Source organism: Mauremys reevesii, linkage group 23 (genome assembly GCF_016161935.1).
Source record: "Mauremys reevesii isolate NIE-2019 linkage group 23, ASM1616193v1, whole genome shotgun sequence".
Taxonomy (NCBI): Eukaryota; Metazoa; Chordata; order Testudines; family Geoemydidae; genus Mauremys; species Mauremys reevesii.
The window spans coordinates 14,366,869-14,385,870 of NC_052645.1; the positions used below are offsets into that span (position 1 = coordinate 14,366,869).

The 19,002-nt window shown below is 49.7% G+C and overlaps 1 protein-coding gene and 2 long non-coding RNA genes across 21 annotated transcripts in view; 1 reads left to right on the plus strand and 2 right to left on the minus strand.

The window, feature by feature from the left end:
* Positions 1-8,881, minus strand: LOC120389185. 10 transcript variants are annotated; one of them, XR_005590803.1, is made up of 5 exons: positions 8,575-8,881; positions 7,578-7,825; positions 6,392-6,448; positions 4,904-5,069; positions 1-712 (listed from the first exon to the last, which is right to left on the minus strand). It is a non-coding gene; the product is annotated as an uncharacterized LOC120389185 (long non-coding RNA). The 10 variants fall into 10 exon arrangements; XR_005590797.1 differs by having other exon boundaries at positions 8,492-8,881; XR_005590798.1 differs by having other exon boundaries at positions 8,488-8,881.
* Positions 1,485-4,884, minus strand: LOC120389186. Its single transcript, XR_005590806.1, has 2 exons — positions 3,137-4,884; positions 1,485-1,772 (listed from the first exon to the last, which is right to left on the minus strand). It is a non-coding gene; the product is annotated as an uncharacterized LOC120389186 (long non-coding RNA).
* UBXN11 (UBX domain protein 11) overlaps positions 8,550-19,002 on the plus strand; it is a 19,673-nt gene continuing 9,220 nt past the window's right edge. Inside the window, exons 1-8 of one of the 10 annotated variants that reach the window (XM_039511530.1) lie at positions 8,600-8,665; positions 9,992-10,084; positions 11,653-11,690; positions 12,254-12,364; positions 12,786-12,886; positions 13,735-13,789; positions 15,159-15,235; positions 16,753-16,867. In XM_039511530.1, the coding sequence (XP_039367464.1) occupies positions 10,020-10,084; positions 11,653-11,690; positions 12,254-12,364; positions 12,786-12,886; positions 13,735-13,789; positions 15,159-15,235; positions 16,753-16,867 (562 nt within the window). In that variant the 5' untranslated portion in view covers positions 8,600-8,665; positions 9,992-10,019. Of the gene's footprint in view, positions 8,666-9,011; positions 9,050-9,991; positions 10,085-10,289; positions 10,443-10,839; positions 10,901-11,452; positions 11,521-11,652; positions 11,691-12,253; positions 12,365-12,785; positions 12,887-13,734; positions 13,790-15,158; positions 15,236-16,752; positions 16,868-19,002 lie in introns of those variants that run through there. The other 9 variants (XM_039511531.1, XM_039511529.1, XM_039511534.1 and 6 more) reach the window with 9 other exon arrangements.

Here is a 19,002-nt window from a genome sequence, read left to right on the forward strand (position 1 = left end):
AGTAAGGAAGTTTGTCTTTCATTTTATTAGGTTGAGCTGGCTGCCACTCTGTAGGGATCAGAAAGACCCCAAAGAATTTATATTCACATTAATTTCTCAAAGCATCAGAACTTGTTTTCATGGAATGGGGATCTGTCTTCCAATGGCTAGGCCTGGGGAACTTCAGATTAGTGTAATACATACACAAGCATGCAACATAATACACCCTTTGCTGCAATCTCGGTCTCTTTTCCTTGGGGAGGCCCATTCTGCACAGGAGCTGCTCAATCAATGGCAAGGCTCCTCGGGTGTTGCGGTGAGACATGCATCTGCCTCTCCAATGTGATCCTAATGGGAATCTCCGTGCGAAGCTGGACTCTGCTGCCGGGATTCCGTCGCAGTTGGTGGAATGAATGGCTCTGATGGGAAACGAGGAAAGAAGCCGATGGTGGCGAAGAGAAGGGCGCAGTGGGTGTGTTGCGGGAAGACTTCAACTGGAGCGGTTATGCCAGCTGGGTTCCGCGGATTGGCAGGCTGCAGCGGGGTGCCCAGCAGGAGAGGCTGAGATGGTGGCAGGCAGAAGGCAGCGTTGGCATCTCTCTGGGGAGTGAACTGCGGGGGCTCATTTTGCTCGGAGGAGGTAAATTGCTGCCAAGGCAAATGCCAGCAAAAGAGAAGCTGGGACGCAGCAGGGTGTGCCCAGGCTCGGGTGGGCCTTAGCTGGCGAGGTTGTCTGGAAGAACAAGCAGAACGATTATTAGAGTAAGGCAGTGGCTCTGTGTCATTCCCAGGCAGCCCCATGCTGACTAGCTGTGAGGATACTTGGACCTTCCTCATTCAGATCAAGATAGAAATGTGGGATTTGCCATAATGGCGCTAACCAATTGGTCCATATAACCCAGTATCCTGCCTCTGGCCCTGAGCAGTGCCTGATACTTCAGAGGAAGGGACAAAGAACCTTAATGAATGTGAGCAATTGTGCAGTGCTGCGTAGGCGGTGGTGGGAGCTCCTTCCTGACCCCACCAGGCAATCAGCTTACGTCTTGAAGCATGAGGGTCGTTTATCCCGATCTCAGCTGGCACATGTTGTTAATGGTCATAACAGCATCTGTCCCATTTTAAAATCCAGCCCCAGGTTGTGACTCTGGGACCCTGCCCAGCCAAGAGGGACGGGAATTTTAAATGTAGCAGAGACATGCAGTTCCCTTGGTGGGGGATGTAGTCTGAGGCTGTGGGCAGAGTACCACCATTCTCAGCTCCCACCCTGCCCTGAGGGACAGTGTTCAAGAATCCTCAGTATCTTCCTCGCCCCATTCTGCTGCTTTACAAACTGTAACCAATCAGTCCTCACCATAGGTACATAAGTGTCATTATCCCTGTATCACAGAGGAGGGAATTAAGGCACATCTCAATGCTACCAAGTGGCTGTGAGGGGCTCAGACACCCCCTCCCCCCATCCTAGCCACCATGTGCTCAGGCTACTAAGCTGTGCTGCCTAGACCCACCCTGCTCTCTTTGCGGCTAGAGTATGTCCCAGCAGAATTCTAGTTGGGCCAATTTGGCTCGAGAAGGGTCGTCTGTTCCAACCAGCGGAGCAGATATCTTTCTGAGGACCTGCAAGCCTCCCCCACTGTGCAGCCAAGACCTCAAGGCTGTGGTTTCCAGTGCATGCATGACATTGTGTGAACAAAACAATTCCAGCCCTGAAACCAGCTTCCTGTTATGTAGCAGCTCTCCTTTGCAGACCAGTGCACTGACTGAGGAGGAAATCCAGAGAGACAGAGAAGAGCGAGCTATAGAAAGGAGAAACAGACGAGACCTGCTGGGTCACTCAGGAGCTTTGCACAATCTACTCAGCGGTGACTCGATTGTAGGAACTTCTGCCACTTCCCTGTCAGACCAGCCCACTCTATGGGAGCCTCACCTATCTTTTCTGAGCCAGTTTTGCCTTTTGGTTACATTGGTGCAAACCTGGGGCAAGCCAGTGGACATCCTTTCTGGAGCCACTCTAGATTTGCACCAGTGCAACTGGAAAAGAATTTAGTTCTTTCTTCATTTTGTCCAATTATTTTTATTTATGATTTTCTACAGGTTCTTATTCCATGTGTGCCTGAGCGCCTCCCAGCAGTGCAGTAAATGACATGATTACCATCGGTCACGTGTTGTTTGTTCTCATACCTCATCTAGCAAAACACTCTTGGAAAGTGTGTGTGTGGGGGGGGGGGGTGGACGAGGAACTCATTTATCTGCCACTCAGAGGTCAGTGGGGACTCCGGCAGTGGCTGTGGAACTAGACTGTGACACAGGTGGAGACCCAGTGATCATAGAAAAGCGGGGCTGGAAGAACCTTAAGAGGCCATCTAGTCCAGCCTCCCCTAGTCCCACCCCACTGAGACAGGCAGGCTGGGAACACTGAGCTCAGCGGCAGAGAAAAATGGTTGGGAAAAAAATCACAGCGAGCAGAACCTGAGCACTGGGAAAACAATGGAAAAGGAAGGGCCTGCTTTTCCAAAAGAGGAACATCAAACTCTATCAGACTAGGGGCAATTTAGCCAAGGCTCCTGTCTCTAACACTGGCCAGTCCCAGCTGCTTCAGAGGAAGGTGCAAGGAACCCTGCAGTAGGCAGCTATAGAATGACCTGGCCATAGAGAAAGTTTCTTCTGAACCCCCATTAGTTAATGGTTGACTTATGGCCTGAAGAATGAATTCTGTCTAGCTTAGGTTCTCAGGTTCTCATCTAGTTCCATTACCAGAGTGTTTAACACAGGGGTGGGCAAATTTTTTGGCTGAGGGCCACATCAGGGAATAGAAATTGTATGGCGGGCCATGAATGCTCACAGATTTGGAGTTGGGTGCAGGATGGGGTGTGGATTCTGGGGTGGGGCTGGGGATGAGGAGTTTGGGGTGTAGGAGGGTGCTGTGGGCTGGAACCAAAGGGTTCGGAGGATGGGAGGGAGATCAGGGCTGGGGCAGGGGTGCGAGAAGGGGTGCAGGTTCCGGCTGGGGGTGCAGGCTCTGGGATTGGGCTAGGGATGAGAGGTTTGGGGTGCAGGAGGGCGCTCTGGGCTGGGATCGAGGGGCTTGGAAATTGGGAGGGGGATCACGGCTGGGGCATGGGGAGAGGCTCAGGGGGTGCAGGCTCCGAGCAGCACTTACCTCAAGCGGGTCCCGGAAGCAGTGGCATGTGCCTTCTCCGGCTCCCATTTGAGCGCATAGGAGCCGGAGCAGGGCCATGCCGCAGCTTCCGGGAGCCACGTGGTGCAGCCCCCGACCCTGTGCCCCGGCTGGAGTGCTGGAGCAGGGCCTGAGCCACGTGGCGCGGCTCGTGGGCTGCCTTAAAATGGCTTGTGGACCGAATCCCGCCCGTGGGCCCTAACCTACACGCATAGACACTAGGGCTCAAAGCCTGTACCCACAGTGAGAACCGGTGAAGTCAGCAGGGCTCTGGGCGGCTGCAGGAAAATTGCAACGTGCGAAAAACTACAGGATTGGCGGGGTCTTAGACGAAATGAGCAGCTGAGCCCGAGTCCTTATTATTATCTTCGATTACTCGCTGTCTACACCTGCAAATACAGGGATCTGCGCTTGCAGCCTATTGATTTATTCAGTTTATCCACCACCTAGTCACCCCAATAGGCACCTCTCGGCATTTTAAACTCATTGTTAAATATCTCACATGGAGCCCTACAGTATTTCATTTGAAATTTCCAATAACTCAAATACCATTGAGAGAATCTCCCACCAAAGAAAATCACCAATTCTTTTATTCAGCCGTAACATGAGCCCCTGCTCTGCAGCCCCTCTGCCTATAACCCCCCAACCTCCTTAGCAGCCTACAAGAAGACATGGGCTTCGCAGCATGCCTGAAAAATTAATAGATCCAGGCTCTGGGAGGCCACAGTTTAACATAGTTACTAGTGATCTGGAGAAGGGATTGAGCAAGGAGGTGGCAAAATTGGTGGGTGACACCAAATTATTTAGGCAAGACTGGCAAAATCTGTGTGGGACTCCAGGGGCACCGAGCCAAGTTACGGGAATGGGCAGCAGGATGGCAGATTACGAGGTAGCGCACTTTGAAAGGAACAACTTCAGACACTGGGTTCCACATAACCAGACTGGAAAAAAAACCCGAGCCTTGCTGGGGACAGCTCAACTGAAACAGCTGCTAAACAACAAAAATCCCAACAAAGCCCAGGGTGATTAAAGAATGAAATAGCCAGCAATCCTCAAAATGATAACAGACTTGAAATATTCAGTGGAACAGCCTCAGCTGGAGAGCACTCCCGGCATGCAGGGTGGATCACCCTGTCTCTAGAAAGATACGTGAACAGAGTGGGTCTGGAGCCCTCCCTCCATGTGAGGAGAGATTGAAAGGCCTGGGATTGTTTAGTTTACAGATGCAGGGGACTGGCAAAGGGAGAGATTGGGGATCAATATGGGGATAATAGCACCTGCCTCCCTCACAGGGGTGTTGTGAGGATAAATACGTTAAGATGGTGAGACGCTCAGATGCTACGGTAATGATGGACAGAGACGTACCAAAGACAGACAATTGTTTGTACCACGCCTAGCACAATGGGCATAGCATGAAGTGCTATGGTCAGGCAAATAATAAATAACATCCGTGGGTGGGGCTGGAGGGAGAGAAATTAAGATATAAACAACATTGGTAAAGAAATTGTCTTTTTAAAACTCATGTGATGCTCATATACTATGGGGGTGAGCGTGGTATAAAAACCAGATTGGATTAGATTAAGGTAAACTATAGATTAGAAAGATACAATAAAATAGGACGACACAGACAAATAGATCCAGATCAGTTGCCCCAGAACCCAGTCCCATTTCGCTGATTAGGGTTCAGCTGACCCAAATGTGGTTTTGGTGGAATTTGGTCTCCACCTGGATCATTTGGGCTGGTCTTACCGTTTTAGTGTCAGTCTCACAGCTTACAGTCATCAAATTCATCAGGAGAAGAGCAGTGACGAGCAGGACAGTCTTCATGTTAAACCTCTGTGAGTGAGATGCAACTTGTGCAAGGAAGCGTCCTCTTCTGCCCCCACCAGAACAGAAACAGAAGCTTTAATTTTGCCTGTTGAAAAGCAGAGAGCTCTCACCAATCAAATCCCTCGCAGCCTCCATGCCACGCCTTGGGGTGCTGGTCAGAGTGGATTTACTGTCACAGTGAAGTGGTCCTAAAAATGTACAACATTCATTCTGATGATGACACCCCCAAGGTCCCCCCCGTTCCCAAGAAACCCAGGACAGTAGCATTGATAAAATCACAGCTGCTCAGCATGGGCAATTCATCAATCACCATCAAAACTAGCCTTGGGGTTCATGTACCAGAGGCTCAAACAGACATTGCTAACTTGCACATCTGGATTTGGAGAGGCCAGTGGCAGCTAATTGGGGTTGTTCCTGGGGAGCGTGGTGATGGTGCTTATCAGGGGGGTGGTTAAGAGGCTTTTGGCATCTGGAGGGCTTGGGTTGACTCTCCTGCCGACATGCCAAACCCTTGAAAAAAACACAGAAATTGGGCTTGTTCTTGGCTTAACTGGCTTGTGAATTGCTTGTTGACTAGTTTTTGGCTTGTAGCTTGTAGCTTTTTTTTTTATCAGCTCCTGGCAAGTGGGGGGGGGGGAACAGGGGAAAGTGGGGCAGAGCGTTAGGGGTGCACAGTGGGCTCATCACAGTCCCAGACTTCACACTGGGGGGATCTAGACACATAGAGTGTTGGGGTTCTTAGGGACTGGATTGTTTTGGCCTTGTTTTGAAATGGGATTAGCTTGATCTTTGTCTTATTGTGAAAGTCGGGGGGCTTAGTTATCGTGTTAAAGTTGGCAACTGTGCTCTCTTGATACGGCAAGAAGGAGCAGCAGAGGAGTTTGGCATCTGGGATGGGGGTTCTGCAGGGATCCCAGATCACAGGGCTCTTCAGGCCAGTTTGTCAGTCTTCTCTTTTCCCTACATTCCAAGAAGTGCATGGTCCCCAAAGCACAGGGCCACATGGGGCTGACAACTCAGCCATTATGGCTTGGAGAGGACGGGGGTGAATCTATACTTAAGTGTTGGTTCCCCCACTCTCATGCTCAAGTTTTTCTAGAAACCTCAAAACACTCGAAACTGCCACATATCTCCTAGGCCTCGGGTGACAAAATCATAAATCAGCTCAGGCTCACTGGGATGTTTGCAAACATCAGCCAAACTTTCAGCTAAGCTGGCCTGAATTTCAGGTTTGTTAAATAGCCCTCTTATTTTTCAACCGAAAAGTGGAAAATTCAGATGTAGATAGTGAGCCCACTAAGTTCAGCGGCGCTTTGATCTGGGGTAAAGGACAGTTCAACCCCATCTCTCTTAAAAACATTAAAAAATATATTTTGAAGCTTGCTCACGATGAAAAGCATTTCCTACCTCATGAATTTGGACTGTTGTACTGAGCCACAGATACCACGGGAAGGGGCATCATATCTAGAATGGTGATAGATCAGATTAGACAGAGCATAGTGACATTTCCTTTTAAACTTCAGTAACATCTAGTCAAAGCCGATGACCTTCATCCTGAGTTTACACCAGTTTCACACCGGGGTAACTCCACTGCCTTAAGTGGATTTACTCCCCATTCACACTGGTGTCCGTGAAAGAAGAATTAGGCCCAGCCTATTTTGTGCCTTTTTAAGGCAGTTTGAAAAAAGTAATTGACCAAAATATTTTTGATAAAATGGACCCATTGGATTTCTTTGTGCGTATGAAATGTATCAGATTCTGGAAAGGGAAAGATTTAACATACAATATTTGAAAGAAACAGAAAATGCTGAAGCTTCTGCTTAGCTGTTTTAGATCTTGCCGGTTTCGGTAAGCAGAAGAGTAGAAATGAAAGTTTGTCGGTGGAGGCTACCAGACTGTGAAAGAAGCGTGTGGTAATTTTCAGCATATATTTCAAATTCAGCAGGCCAGATCCTTAGCTGTTGTCAATTGTTGGCGTAGCTTCAATGGAAGATCTTTTTCTAAAAACTACGTACGGGGTTCCCCAGAAACGGCATGATGACAACCAAACAGCCATCTTGGATATTTCAAACATTTTGTTTATAGAGTTTTTCTAAAGTTACACAGACAAAACAAGCTGGGTGGTACCGGAAATCAGAGAAGGGATACAGGAAGAAAGAAACAGTCAAAAAAAAAAGTGAGAGGGGAAAAAATTATGAAAATACAACTAAAAAGATATCTTCATGACCCTCATGGATCTGTTCGTGGATAAGGGTGAGAGTGCAAATCCATTGACATAAACCTTAAATGATCAGTTCATAAAGTTGAAAACTGTCAGCAGTGTTTTTTTTTTAACAGATTCTAAAAAAGAATAATTTCTTAGTTAAAGCTCATGAGTAAAATCTGACCCTTACTGCTGGGAGATGTGGGGAAATGGAACAATAGCAACCCATGAAATAGCAACAAAAAAGCATTGTCAACCCCTACATTCATAAATCATGAGTCAGGCCACCCAAAATCATGAGACTGACTTAAAAAATCATGGGAGTTTTAGAACAATAAATTTTGCATCCTTTTTATTTGCATTCTGGTTTTGTAGCTTTTTAGGGTTCACCTTTTCTCCACAATCACAAGGTCTGGAATCTCTGTATTTTGTTTAAATGAACGTTGAGATTCTCATGTAATAACATTACTCCAGGAGCTGAGGCTTTAAAAAAAATAGACTTCCAAGAACACTGCAAGAGTTGACAATTCTGAATCTTGTGGCTAAAGCACAGGACCAGACCAGAGGTGATCTGGGTTCTGACGTGCGGCGTGACCTTGGGCAAGTTGCTTTCCCTCTCAGTGCCTCGGTTTCATCATCTGTACAGTGGAGAAAGTATTGCTTCCCTGCCTCAGGGTGGATTGTGAAGATTAACCCTCTGACATACATGAGGCTCAGATACTACACGGTGAGGGAAAGCCTCTCCACAGAACAGCATGCAGCTGTCCCATGAGCCATCGTGTGGGCACAGGGTGAGTGTAGGGGGTGGGAAGGAACGCCTGGCGGAGCAGTGCATGTCCTGGGCTAGCACATGCTGCAGGCCGCAGCCCATAGGGTGACGAGGGAATAGCCAGGAGCCCGGGGCCGGTTGTGGGGAGTCACAGCAGGCACACAAGTAGGGGACCTCTCAGGGTTTCCAGGTGGGGACCCTGCCACAGTCCTTGGGGATGGGGATCCCTGGGCTTGGCCTCATTGACATGGGGGGTTAATGCCTCGTCCATTCCCCTATATCCCATCAGGGGATCTCTCAGGGGTTGCTCCTTTAAGGGGGGGGTTAAGCCCCCTAACTCCTCTTCTGTCCCCCCAGGGGGGGCCATTCCCATTTAGGGGAGTAACCCCCCCCCCAGCCTCACCTCTCTCCTGGGGTGGGGGATCCCTCAGCTATTGCCCTTTAAGGGGGGGCCAACCCCAGTCCCTGCCTTGTCCCTTTAAGGTTGGGAGGGGTCAATTCCCTGCCCCTCTCCCCACCCCTTGCTCAGACCCACGAGGATGCGGGGGAGGGTGCAGAACCCCCGAGCGTTGCATGCTGGGACTAGTAGTCTTTTCAGACGGGGTCGAGCCACGGGACCTTCGCGGAGCCAATCATCTCGCCCGGCCGTAACCGGGGCAACCGGCACAAACAAGATGGCGTCGCGTGGGCCGAGCCCGACGTGGGGAGGGTGAGTCCGTTGCAAGCCCGAGGCGGCCTCTCCCCCAGGCCGGGCCGGGCCGGGCCTCGGCCCCTCTCGCCCGTGGGGGCTGGGAGCCTGAGGGGCCCTCCTGAGGCCGGGCTGGGCCCACCACGGCGGCTCCGCGAGGCCCTCAGTGGCGGGGGCGCGACGTCGGGCCGGTTGTGGGGCTGTCGCCTTGCCCAGGGAGGGGCCCACAGCCGTTGGGTTGCGTGGTGACGCCTGATGAGGTCACTGGGGGGTCACTCGGCGGCACCTTGTGAGGTCACCCTGTTGCACGGCGACGCCTTGTGAGGTCACCCTGTTGCACGGCGACGCCTCCTGAAGTCATCGCATTGCACTGTGGCCGTCTGTGATGTCATTGTGCTTACACGAGTATGTGTTGTGATGTCATAGCATTGCATGAGGCTGCCTCCTGGCATCATTGCATTGCACTGTGGTGACTGGTGATGTTATTGCGGTGCACAGTGATGCCTCATGACATCACTTTCCGTTATGACATGAGGGTGGCTTGACACGGTGAACCGACTTTTTGAGGCAAAATCAGTATGTCCCTTTGTGCTGTGCTGGTGCAGTGACAGAAGGTCGCGATGCATGAATTTGTCCCAGCAGAGCAACCAAAGGAAAGCGGCAGCCTTTGCCTGAGGGCTGCACCCAAGTGGCATGAAACGGAGCAGATTGTGGTTTTTCACCTGGAGGCCACAGGGCCCACAATGAAGTGCTTGACGTCATTTCTGTGGGTTTGTCTAAGCAGCAAAGACAAACCTGCCGCTGGCCCGTGCCAGCCAGCTTGGGCTTGCAGGGCTGGGGCTGCAGGGCTGCTTCATTCCTGGGCTTGGGCTGGAGCCTGGGCTGTAGGACCCTGCAGGGTGGGAGGGTCCCCGAGCTTGGCCTCCAGCCTGAGGTCAGAAGTCTACACAGCAATGAAGAAGCCCCGCAGCCCAAGCCTCATGAGCCCGAGTCAACTGGTACAGGCCAGCGGTGGTTTTTTCTATGCTGTATAGACATATCCTATGGGACCCCACAGGCAAAAGAGACTCCAGCATGAAATGCACCTTTGCTCCAAGCAGCATGGCTGGACCTGAATTCTCTGCGAGGCTCCCTGCTCTGTATGAAAGATAAAGGGTCATGCTTTTAACTCCGTGGTCTGCCCTAAGACCAGCCTGCTCTGAGGGAAACCTCTACAATGTGTGATGATAAAATACATCCTGGGGTCGGTCATCTGCTTTTCACAGTGCGCCTCCATCTTGTGTTCCAAGGCATTTCACTCCGTTTCATCCTGCAGCCTGGAATTGTAACGCTGTCTTTGTTCCCTAGGATCTAGAGCTGTCTTAAGGTATAAACCATGAGTTCTCCTCTTTCCTCCCTGGGAAAGCACCGCAGACTCCCACTGCAGCTCCAGAGGCCAGGGTAAATGAGACACGAGGGCTCTTCCTTGCTTTGTCCTGTTGCCATCCTTGCTTATTGATACCAGCTGCTTCTCCTAACATTATAATTTCAAGGCATAAATGACAAATGGCTCACAACCAGCAAACTCTCACCCTACACTATATACTTCCCAGCTGTGCGTGCTGCCTGGTGTAAACTGGGAGGGTCCTTCTTTGGTCTTGATTTTTCAAGATGCTGGGTCCCTTCAGCTCCCATTGAAGTCAGTAGGATTTAAGGGTGGTCAGAACCACACCCTGGAGTCACTCAGCGCCTTGCAGAACTGGGCCCTAAAATCCAGTATTGTGCCATCCCAAATCCAGCTGTGAGCCACTGTTCCATGGTGGGGCCCTATGTGTATCAGAATAGTCTGTGCAGAATAACCTTGCTGGGGCTCTTGGTTCTATGGCAGGGGTGGGCAAACTACAGCCTGCAGGCTGGATCTGGCCTGTGGGATTGCCAGGCCTGTGGCCCAGCAGGACTAAGGCAGGCTCCCTGCCTGCCCTGGCCCTGCGCCGCTCACAAAAGTGGCCAGCACCATGTCCCTGCAGCCCCTAGGAGAACTGGTGAGGTAGAGGGCGCCCCACGTTTCCATTGGCCGGGAATAGAGAACCACAGCCAATGGGAGCTTCGAGGGAGGTACCCGCAGGCAAGGTCAGCATGCAGAGCCCTCTGCCCCCCCACCCCCAGGGCCTGCAGGGATGTGGTGCTGGCTGCTTCTGGGAGCGGTGTGGGGCCAGGGCAGGCAGGGAGCCTGTCTTAGTCCTGCTGCATGCTGCTGCCATCCTGGAGCCACTCAAGGTAAGCAGTGCCGGGCTGGAGCCTGCACTCAGAACCCCTCCTGCACCCCAACCCTCTGCCCTGAGACCCTTCTAGCACCCTACACCCGTCCTGCACCCCAGCCCCTTGCCCTGAGCCCTCTCCTGCACACTGCACCCCCTCCCACACTCTGCACTCCCTCCTGCACCCCAACCCCCTGCCTTGAGCCCTGAGCCCCCTGCTGTACCCCACACCCCTCCTGCGTCCCCAACCCCCTGCCCTGAGCCCTCTCCTGCACCTCTGCACCCCAACCCCTGCCCCAGCCCTACATTCATGGCCCTGCTTGCAATTTCCCCACCTAGATGTGGCCCTCGAGCCAAAAAGTTTGCCCACCCCTGTTCTATGGGTTTGCCGTGCAAGCTGATCCCCAGCTGGGGCCAGAATATTGTACAATTCCACATAGCTGGGTTGGCCAGGTTTGTTTGTCTTTCTTGTGCTTTCCCCTAGTGTGAAGCAGCTAACACTAGTTGTGGCTTCATGTGATCTTAATCGCTGCTAGGCTGCTCTGAATTTGTTGCTTATGTGTGAGCTCACTCACCACACAAAGCAAGAGGGACCTTGTTTGGTTTGTATCTGTGTGATGAACTGGCCAGAAAGTAGAGGTAGTTGTATTTTAAGAACATTTTTGTTGTAATTTACAAGTCTTTTATCCCTAAAACAAATTACCCAGGCCAGCCAGCAGATAATTAATCTGTCTGCTGTTTGTTTTCTGTATTCCCTATTCTTATGTGTAGGAAAAGGACAGTGCCATTTAAACTGAGTGCCTACAATGGTGAGTAAGGCCTTTCTCTTCCCTTTATGTGTTTTTGCATTGAAGTGTTACATGCTAGCCATTTTCTTGTCCTTGGTTTCTCTCTCCTTTCCACATGAGCGTCTGATATCAGATTAGTAGGAAGTAGTTTTCCCATCCCCAGGATTCATTAGAACATGTAAATCATTTTAGAGAGTTTAACAGTTCCAAATCAAGCTGGTTCCCTCATTCTTCCATGCTGTCACCTATGCTCAGAAGACCCTCTCTATCGCAGAGCAAACTGCTTCTTCCAAATCCCTCTTGAAACTCCCTTCTTCTGTGAGGCTCACAAACACTAATCCTCGACAGTATTATGCTGTCGTCACCTTTTTTCTAAAGCAAACTCAATCTCACCACTCTTGATGCTTAATAATCATCACTTCAGAAGCCTCTGGGTGGGTGGGATTGTGTCACACCTCTTTCCCCAACCCTCTCTTTCCCTAGTGATACACCCCAGCATATTCTTCACAAGATTTTGGTTAGGCTTCATCTAAAAAGTGGACCTGGCCCTGCCTCTGATGCTTTTTTGCCTCTTCGATTCACAGACGATGAAGCTGAGCTGCTGAATGACATCCTGTGTCCTAGAACAAAGTTTCCAGTGCAAGACATTTCCCCTTCCTGCTCAAAAGGAACAGCAACAAAAACAAGTACCCATGGTAATGTCTCTGAAAGGACATGAGCTGCTGAGCCAGACACAGTGCTGGCATCAGGGGCTATAACCTTAATGATCCACAGATGGTGCTTGATTAGTGAATCCAGCTACAGAGTCTGGTGCTCATTTCACATCCCTGAACACTTACACAGTGTGCCTGTTGGTGATCCAGGGATGCATACACAGTGTCTGCCGCAAGGTCCATATCTACCCCAGTCACTTCGGCCAGGGACCTGCGGGATTTATACACGGTGCCCTCAGGGCATCCATTCATGCTGTCTGCTATGGCTAATCCAGGATTCCTACACGATGCCTTCCACCCATGTAATATGGCACTGGATGATCATAAGCGTTCCCCTTGGTCAAATTAAGCTTGTCATTCTGAAGGTGCTTTTTTGGGTGATGTGTTGTGCTTGTGCTTATAGGGGCAGCTCCGACTGACATGGAGCTCATGTCCTCCATGATGCAAAAAATTGCTTTGTTGGAACAAAAAGCAAAGAGCCAAGCACAAGAAATCCAGCTGAAGGTAAAAATGCCTCGTTTGGGCCCCGTCTGAACGGTTCTGGCCACGTTAGCCCAAACCACGATCACACCTAGTTTGGGCTAAAACGGTGTAATTGTTCTTTAGACAAGGCAACTACTAGGCCTGTATCTTACTAATTACAGAGACAACCCACTGCAGAGGCCCAGTTGCTGTTACCACACTGCAGTAAGGGACAGTCCCTGCAGTGCGGAGGCTGCAGTGATCCTAGGGAAAAATGAGCCCTAACACCTAATGCCGTTGACTCTTCTGCTTTGGATGTTTCTTTTCTTCTTTCCATTTTGATTGGAAGGCCAGAGGTCTCTCTGAAGCGCACACGTGATAGAAATGGGGATGGATAGTACCCTGTCTATAACACCGACACTTTAGGGTAAATAGTGTTTCTAGTGGCTAGTAGATCAGGACTCCTGAGTTCTAACCCCAGATTTGCCATGTACTCACCACTGGCTTCACTTTGAGCTGCATCCTCAGGGGGGGGTACGAGAGCATGAACAAAACCTGCGTGCGAGCGGAGGAGCTGCCATCATGGGGTCACTACTCCCCATCTCATGCAGGTGGGAAATGGATGGGCAGGCAGGGTGACTTGGTCCTGGCCTACTCCTGGGACTGCGCAGTTATGTCAGGGCCTGTGGTAATGCCACAGTTTAGCCCTATGTGATCTTGGGACAGGTCACACCCTTTCTAGACCTTACTTTGCCCATCCATAAAATGGGTGTAGTTAACCTACCTGGCTTCTGGGAGCAGAGTGACTAAATCAGTTGGTATGTGGAAAGTGCTTTGAGATCCTCAGAGGAACGCAACCAAGTGGAATCATTATTTTGTCTTTTTTTCAGGCTAGAAAGATTGCTGAGCTTGAGAAGCAGGTGCAGATCCTTCGGAAAGGAAAAGGTAAATTGTTCTGTCCTTGGCACCCTTCTGCTTCCTGTGTGTGGCTTACATTCTCTTAGGGTATGTTTACATTACCCATGTTATAGTGCGGCCACGGCAGTGCTGTGAAGTGGGCAGTGTAGTCACATTTTATCGTGGGGGAGAGCTCTCCCGGCTATTTAAAAAACCCCCACCCTGAACGGGGGGGGGGTAGTTTTTGTTGCCGGGAGTGCAGCTCCTGGTGATAAAGTGCTGTCTATACTGACGCTTTTCAGCACTAAAACTTTTGTCGCTCAGGGTGGTGTTTTTTCACACCCCTGAATGACTAAAGTTTTAGTGCTGAAAATGGCAGTGTAGACACAGCCTTAAGCTCAGACTGTGCTCTTTTCCAGTACTGGGAGGTGCTGCTGGGGACTTCAGTACAGTCCTTTCCTTGGGAAAGCCCAGTTCCAGTACTCCCCCAAGGACAACTGAATTACACACTCACTGCTTCACTTGCCAGCAGGTTTTCAGTTCATGCATGCACCTGCGGCTGACTTTTAAACTGCTGGTTTCCGGTGCAGCACTCAAATGCCACATTCTGACCTGCTTTCACTGTGCTAAAGTGTTTCCACAAGACTGAAAACCCAAGCAGAAGATGGCCACATAACCACGTGGTTCTTAGGAGTGGTGAGAAGCAGCAAGGCTGGGAGGAGAGCAATAGTTCCCTCAAGCTGAGCACAGACACACTGGGTGGGATCCACAAAGGTAGGTAGGTGCTTAAACTCCAGATGTGGGTGCCTTCATTTGGGGTGTAGGTCCCTAAGTCCTGGTTTAGCTCCACTGTAATTCACAAAATTCCTACTTAACCCTGTAGGGGCCTAAACTCACTCGGCACCTAAGTTTTTCAGAGTAGAAGTTCCCTAGGCGTCTGTTTTCCTGCCTATGGCCACGTGCACTGCTGCTTTCCCCCAGTCATTGTGGTGGTTTCTTTACTCAGGGAGTAGGGTGTATCCACCTTGTCAAACCACAGACAGGGTTTATATACCCCATCGTGTGGTGTTCAGTCTATCCAGCACAGCAGAGTAGATCCAAATTCACTGGGTTGCTGACTTTTGAATAGATTCATAGATATGAACTGGGTCAGCCGAGTCACTCCCACTGTATCACTGCAAACAGCACCATTTACACATCAGCCCCTTCTGTGCAGCATAGAAATTGACCAGTGTTGCCCATAAGTAACTGCCAAAGGTGTCTCTTCATGTTCAGCTTCTGTGCTAACTCGAGTGCAGTTATTTGTAGACAGGGTGCTGAGGATCCTTGTGCTCCCTGGCACTGGTTATCTCAGCTCTGGTCTGAAGCTTTTCAGAGCAAAAATAAAACACCTCATGTCTCTATCTTTCCTCTGCAGATTCCCCGGAGTCAAGCAGAATAGAGGAGCTGGAGGTGAAGTGTCTTCAGCTGCAGAATCAGGTCTGGGAAATGGAGGTGAGATTCATGGATGGACCCCCTTGGCCTCACCCTGCGCTCCCCTGGAATTGGCTTCCTGTTCATTCAGTCCATAAATGTTTGGTTCTTACTAAGCTGCCAGTTTCAATATCACTGCCTATTATCACAGCCTCAGTACAGAAGGAACAGGTTAAATGGCAGATGAGGGACATTCCCTAATCCCCTTCCCACTCCTTTTCCTTTCTCCCCTTTTGAATCTGTTTTGATATAGGATGTAACCCTCAATAATAATTAGCAGCTTGCTAATCATAGCACCGCTCATTCTGAAGAAACCCAGGGAACTGTACATAGATTCTTAGATTGTAAGGCCAGAAGGAACTGTTAGATCATCTAGTCTTTCTGACCTCCTGTATACCATCAGCCATTACATTTTACCCAGCTATTCCTGTAAGGAGCTCAGTAACTCGTTTGGCTAAAGCATATCTTCCAGAAAGATATCTAGTCTTGATCTGAAGACTTCAAGTGTTAGAGCATCCATCACTCTGTGGAACACTTCACTCATCTGTGATCTGCAGTCATCTCTAGGGTGGAATACAGTAGCCTTCAAACAGCTCACAGCAACACTACACAAGATTGCAGGACAGGAAGTGAAGAATTATTTATCCAAATTGCACTGTGTGGAACATTCATTAATACTATTACTACTTTGCATTTTAACTCATTTCATCCAAGGATCCCAAAGCTGCTCTATTACTTTCCCCATTTTACAGACAGGAAAGCTGAGTCACAGAGCGGTTAAGTGACCTGCCCAAGCCTAGCGTTAGTGGTTCTTGATACATGCTCAGCTGTTTGAGATGGAACCTCAACACTTTCCTCTATAACGCAGAATTGATATGACTGAAACTTTAACCTGGTGATTAGAGCAGGGAACTGGGAGTGGGGGCTTCTGGGTTCTCCTCCCAGTGCTGCCACTAATTTCACTGTGTGGCCTTGAACAAGTTTTCTAACCTCTCTGTTGTTTCTGTTTTCCAGTGTGTAAAATGCGGGTAGTTGTCCTGCCTTAACTCACATTTACTTGTGGGGCTTAATAAATTAATGTTTGCGATGTACTTTGAGATCCTTGGGAGAATAGTGCTAAGTAAATATAGCACCTCATTATTATTGACACCTGGCTAGATTGCAGGCATTTTTAATAGCTCTTATACTCAAACACTTAGGCCTCCTCCTCCTTTTGATCTGTATGGCTTTAGTTTTGTTTCAGTCCCTCCGTTTGTTGTTCCAATTAACTGGCTGACTCAGTAGAATTGAAGTCTTTGCAGTGATCGAAGACATGATAGACTGAGTACTGAATGATTGATCACTGTGGATAGGTTCATACAACTTTTGGAGTCCATGACTTGCTACTGTTCCTGCTCAGTGAGTTTTCTCACCCCCGCACCTTGTAACAAGGTCAAACTTGTTCAAGGCAACACACATTTTACAGCTCCAATTCCTGGCCTCTTATAGTCCCATGCTTCTCAAGCTAGTTCATCCTCTTCTCCCCTTTCCCCATGCAGCGGTTTCTGAATGATTATGGATTGATTTGGGTTGGAGAGAGGAATGAACAGCTGGAAGAGTTGAAATCACCGAAGAAGCAGGAAAATCAGCCATCAAGAGGTCTCTGGAAACCAGGTAAAGCAGCAATGCCCTTTGCTGAGGCAGACAGTCTGCCCCTCAGGGGTATTTAAAAAAGGCATACTATCCTCCAGATTGGAAAAACAGATAATTAGGGATTTATTAATCAATCAGATTCATGGCATGATAGGCCTTTGTGACTCCGCTTGAACTGCTCCATCGTGCCAGGACTTGTGCAGAAACCTCCTAGCCCGTAGGTCATTTATTCAATTCTTATTATTTACATAACATCTTTCCAGGGTCACACCCAGCTAAGATGCACCTTTCCATCTGAAATGCCTGGTCCAAAAACCTGTTTGATTCATGTGTTTGGCTTTTCAGTTTGTGTTTAGAGGTGAGTTTTTAGTGCCCTTTACATAAACTTGGGAGATAGGCACCTAACACCCTTTGACTTCAGTCACCTAACTGCCCTTTGAAAACCTCCCCTCTGTTATCTGTGGAACAGGCGCTGCGTGGGCAGTAGCAGGTCAGGCTTACCCCAGGCTGCACTCCCCTCCCAATGTGCTTCAACTCTGACCTGGAGAGACCTCCCCTAGGGCTAAGAGGGGAGCTTGGTGTCATTGACATGCAGCCCTTGGCCTCTCTGCTGAGACTGTTGAGAAGGGGGCATGGCCTCCCCAAACAGCCAGGCGTGTCCCCACCCATGTTGTGCTGCCAGGCCCCCTCCTGCCACTTCCCCATCCCTGTGATGTGGCCCCGGCTCAGATTGGGGCTGGGGCTGTGCCGCCCACACGGTGCTCCGGGGCTGGGGATGCTAGCCTGGGCTGGGGGCTGCAGGGGGTGGGGGGGAAGAAGAAGGGGTGGGGCTTCAGGCAGAAGGGGCTAGCCTACCCCAGCTGGGGGTTCGCACACCGCCCATGGAAGGGGGCCTGTTAGGAATGATGGCTTCTGGGATCTGAACCCCCAAATCAACCTCAACCTAGAGAGAGACAAAAAACTGTAGCGTGGGATTTTCCAAAGCTCATAAGTGTCATAGGTGCACCGGTATTGCAAATCAGTGGGACTGGAAAACCCTATCCTTAAATGATAGAAAATGCAGTGAGGGGGAGGATTTTGTGTGGCCAGAGCACAGTGTGGAAGCAGCTTACAGCAGGGGTGACGATACCCAGTGAAAATTAGTACAGCTTGATGCGGGGATGAAAGGGTCTCATGTTTTACAGATACCTCTGGATGTGGGTTGGGTATGATAGGTCCTGTAGACTATCAAATGCTAAGGTCCTTCCCTGTTATGATTTCCTCATGGTGATCCTGGGGTCTACATCCTAACGCATTTCAGTAGAAAGGAGACTTGCAATGTAACACAAGCGGCACCAGGAACATAGTTTAGTAACTGCGTATATTTTATAAAGCCCATTTCTTTTGGGGAGCTGATGGGCCAGCTGTCGGGGGGAAAATGTTCAGAAGCAGGCCCCATACTTTGAGTGTTTGGAGCCTGATTCCAATTTCAGGCATAAAATGGGTGTGAGATCAAAATCCGGCCCTTTCTGTATGTATTAGGTGCATTGATTTGCCCCATTGCCTGACCCCATCAAAACACACTATTGTTCCCTTCCTCCAGCAGCCAAGTGCGTGGTTTTGTTGGGAGCCGGTTGCATTGTGTTGAATCCTATCGTATTTAGTGATGGCCTCCTGTTAAGTGGTAAGAGAGAATTATGAGAATATACTTGGGACTTGTAGCAGCCTCACCTTCAAAGTGCTGTGAAAAACACCAGCTGACTAATTTTCACCACCCCTTGAAGTAGGAAAGGGAGATGATCTCTGAATAGCAGTGGGCGTAAGGCACAGAGGCTAGCGTGTCAGTTCACTTGGCCTTATTTGCGGATTGATGCCATTTTTATCCTTTGAAGGATGTGTCAAAAGCAGAATTGAAAATAGCAAAGGCCTCATCCCAGTCAACATCTCTGCACGCACTTCCTTTCCTCATATACTTCTCCCACTGTCAATCTGCACATCTCTCCTGCTTTACCCCATAAACCTGGCATCCCTTTCTCAAGCACCCAAAAGACCTCCCTCTCGCCAATAATCCACCAGCAGGCAAAGGGGTTGTTTAGAAAGAGCAATCTGCCTGCCTCTGAGATCAGTCAGTCAGCTGGCGTCCCATCTGTGTTCCCTGCAGGAGCCTGTGCAGAAGT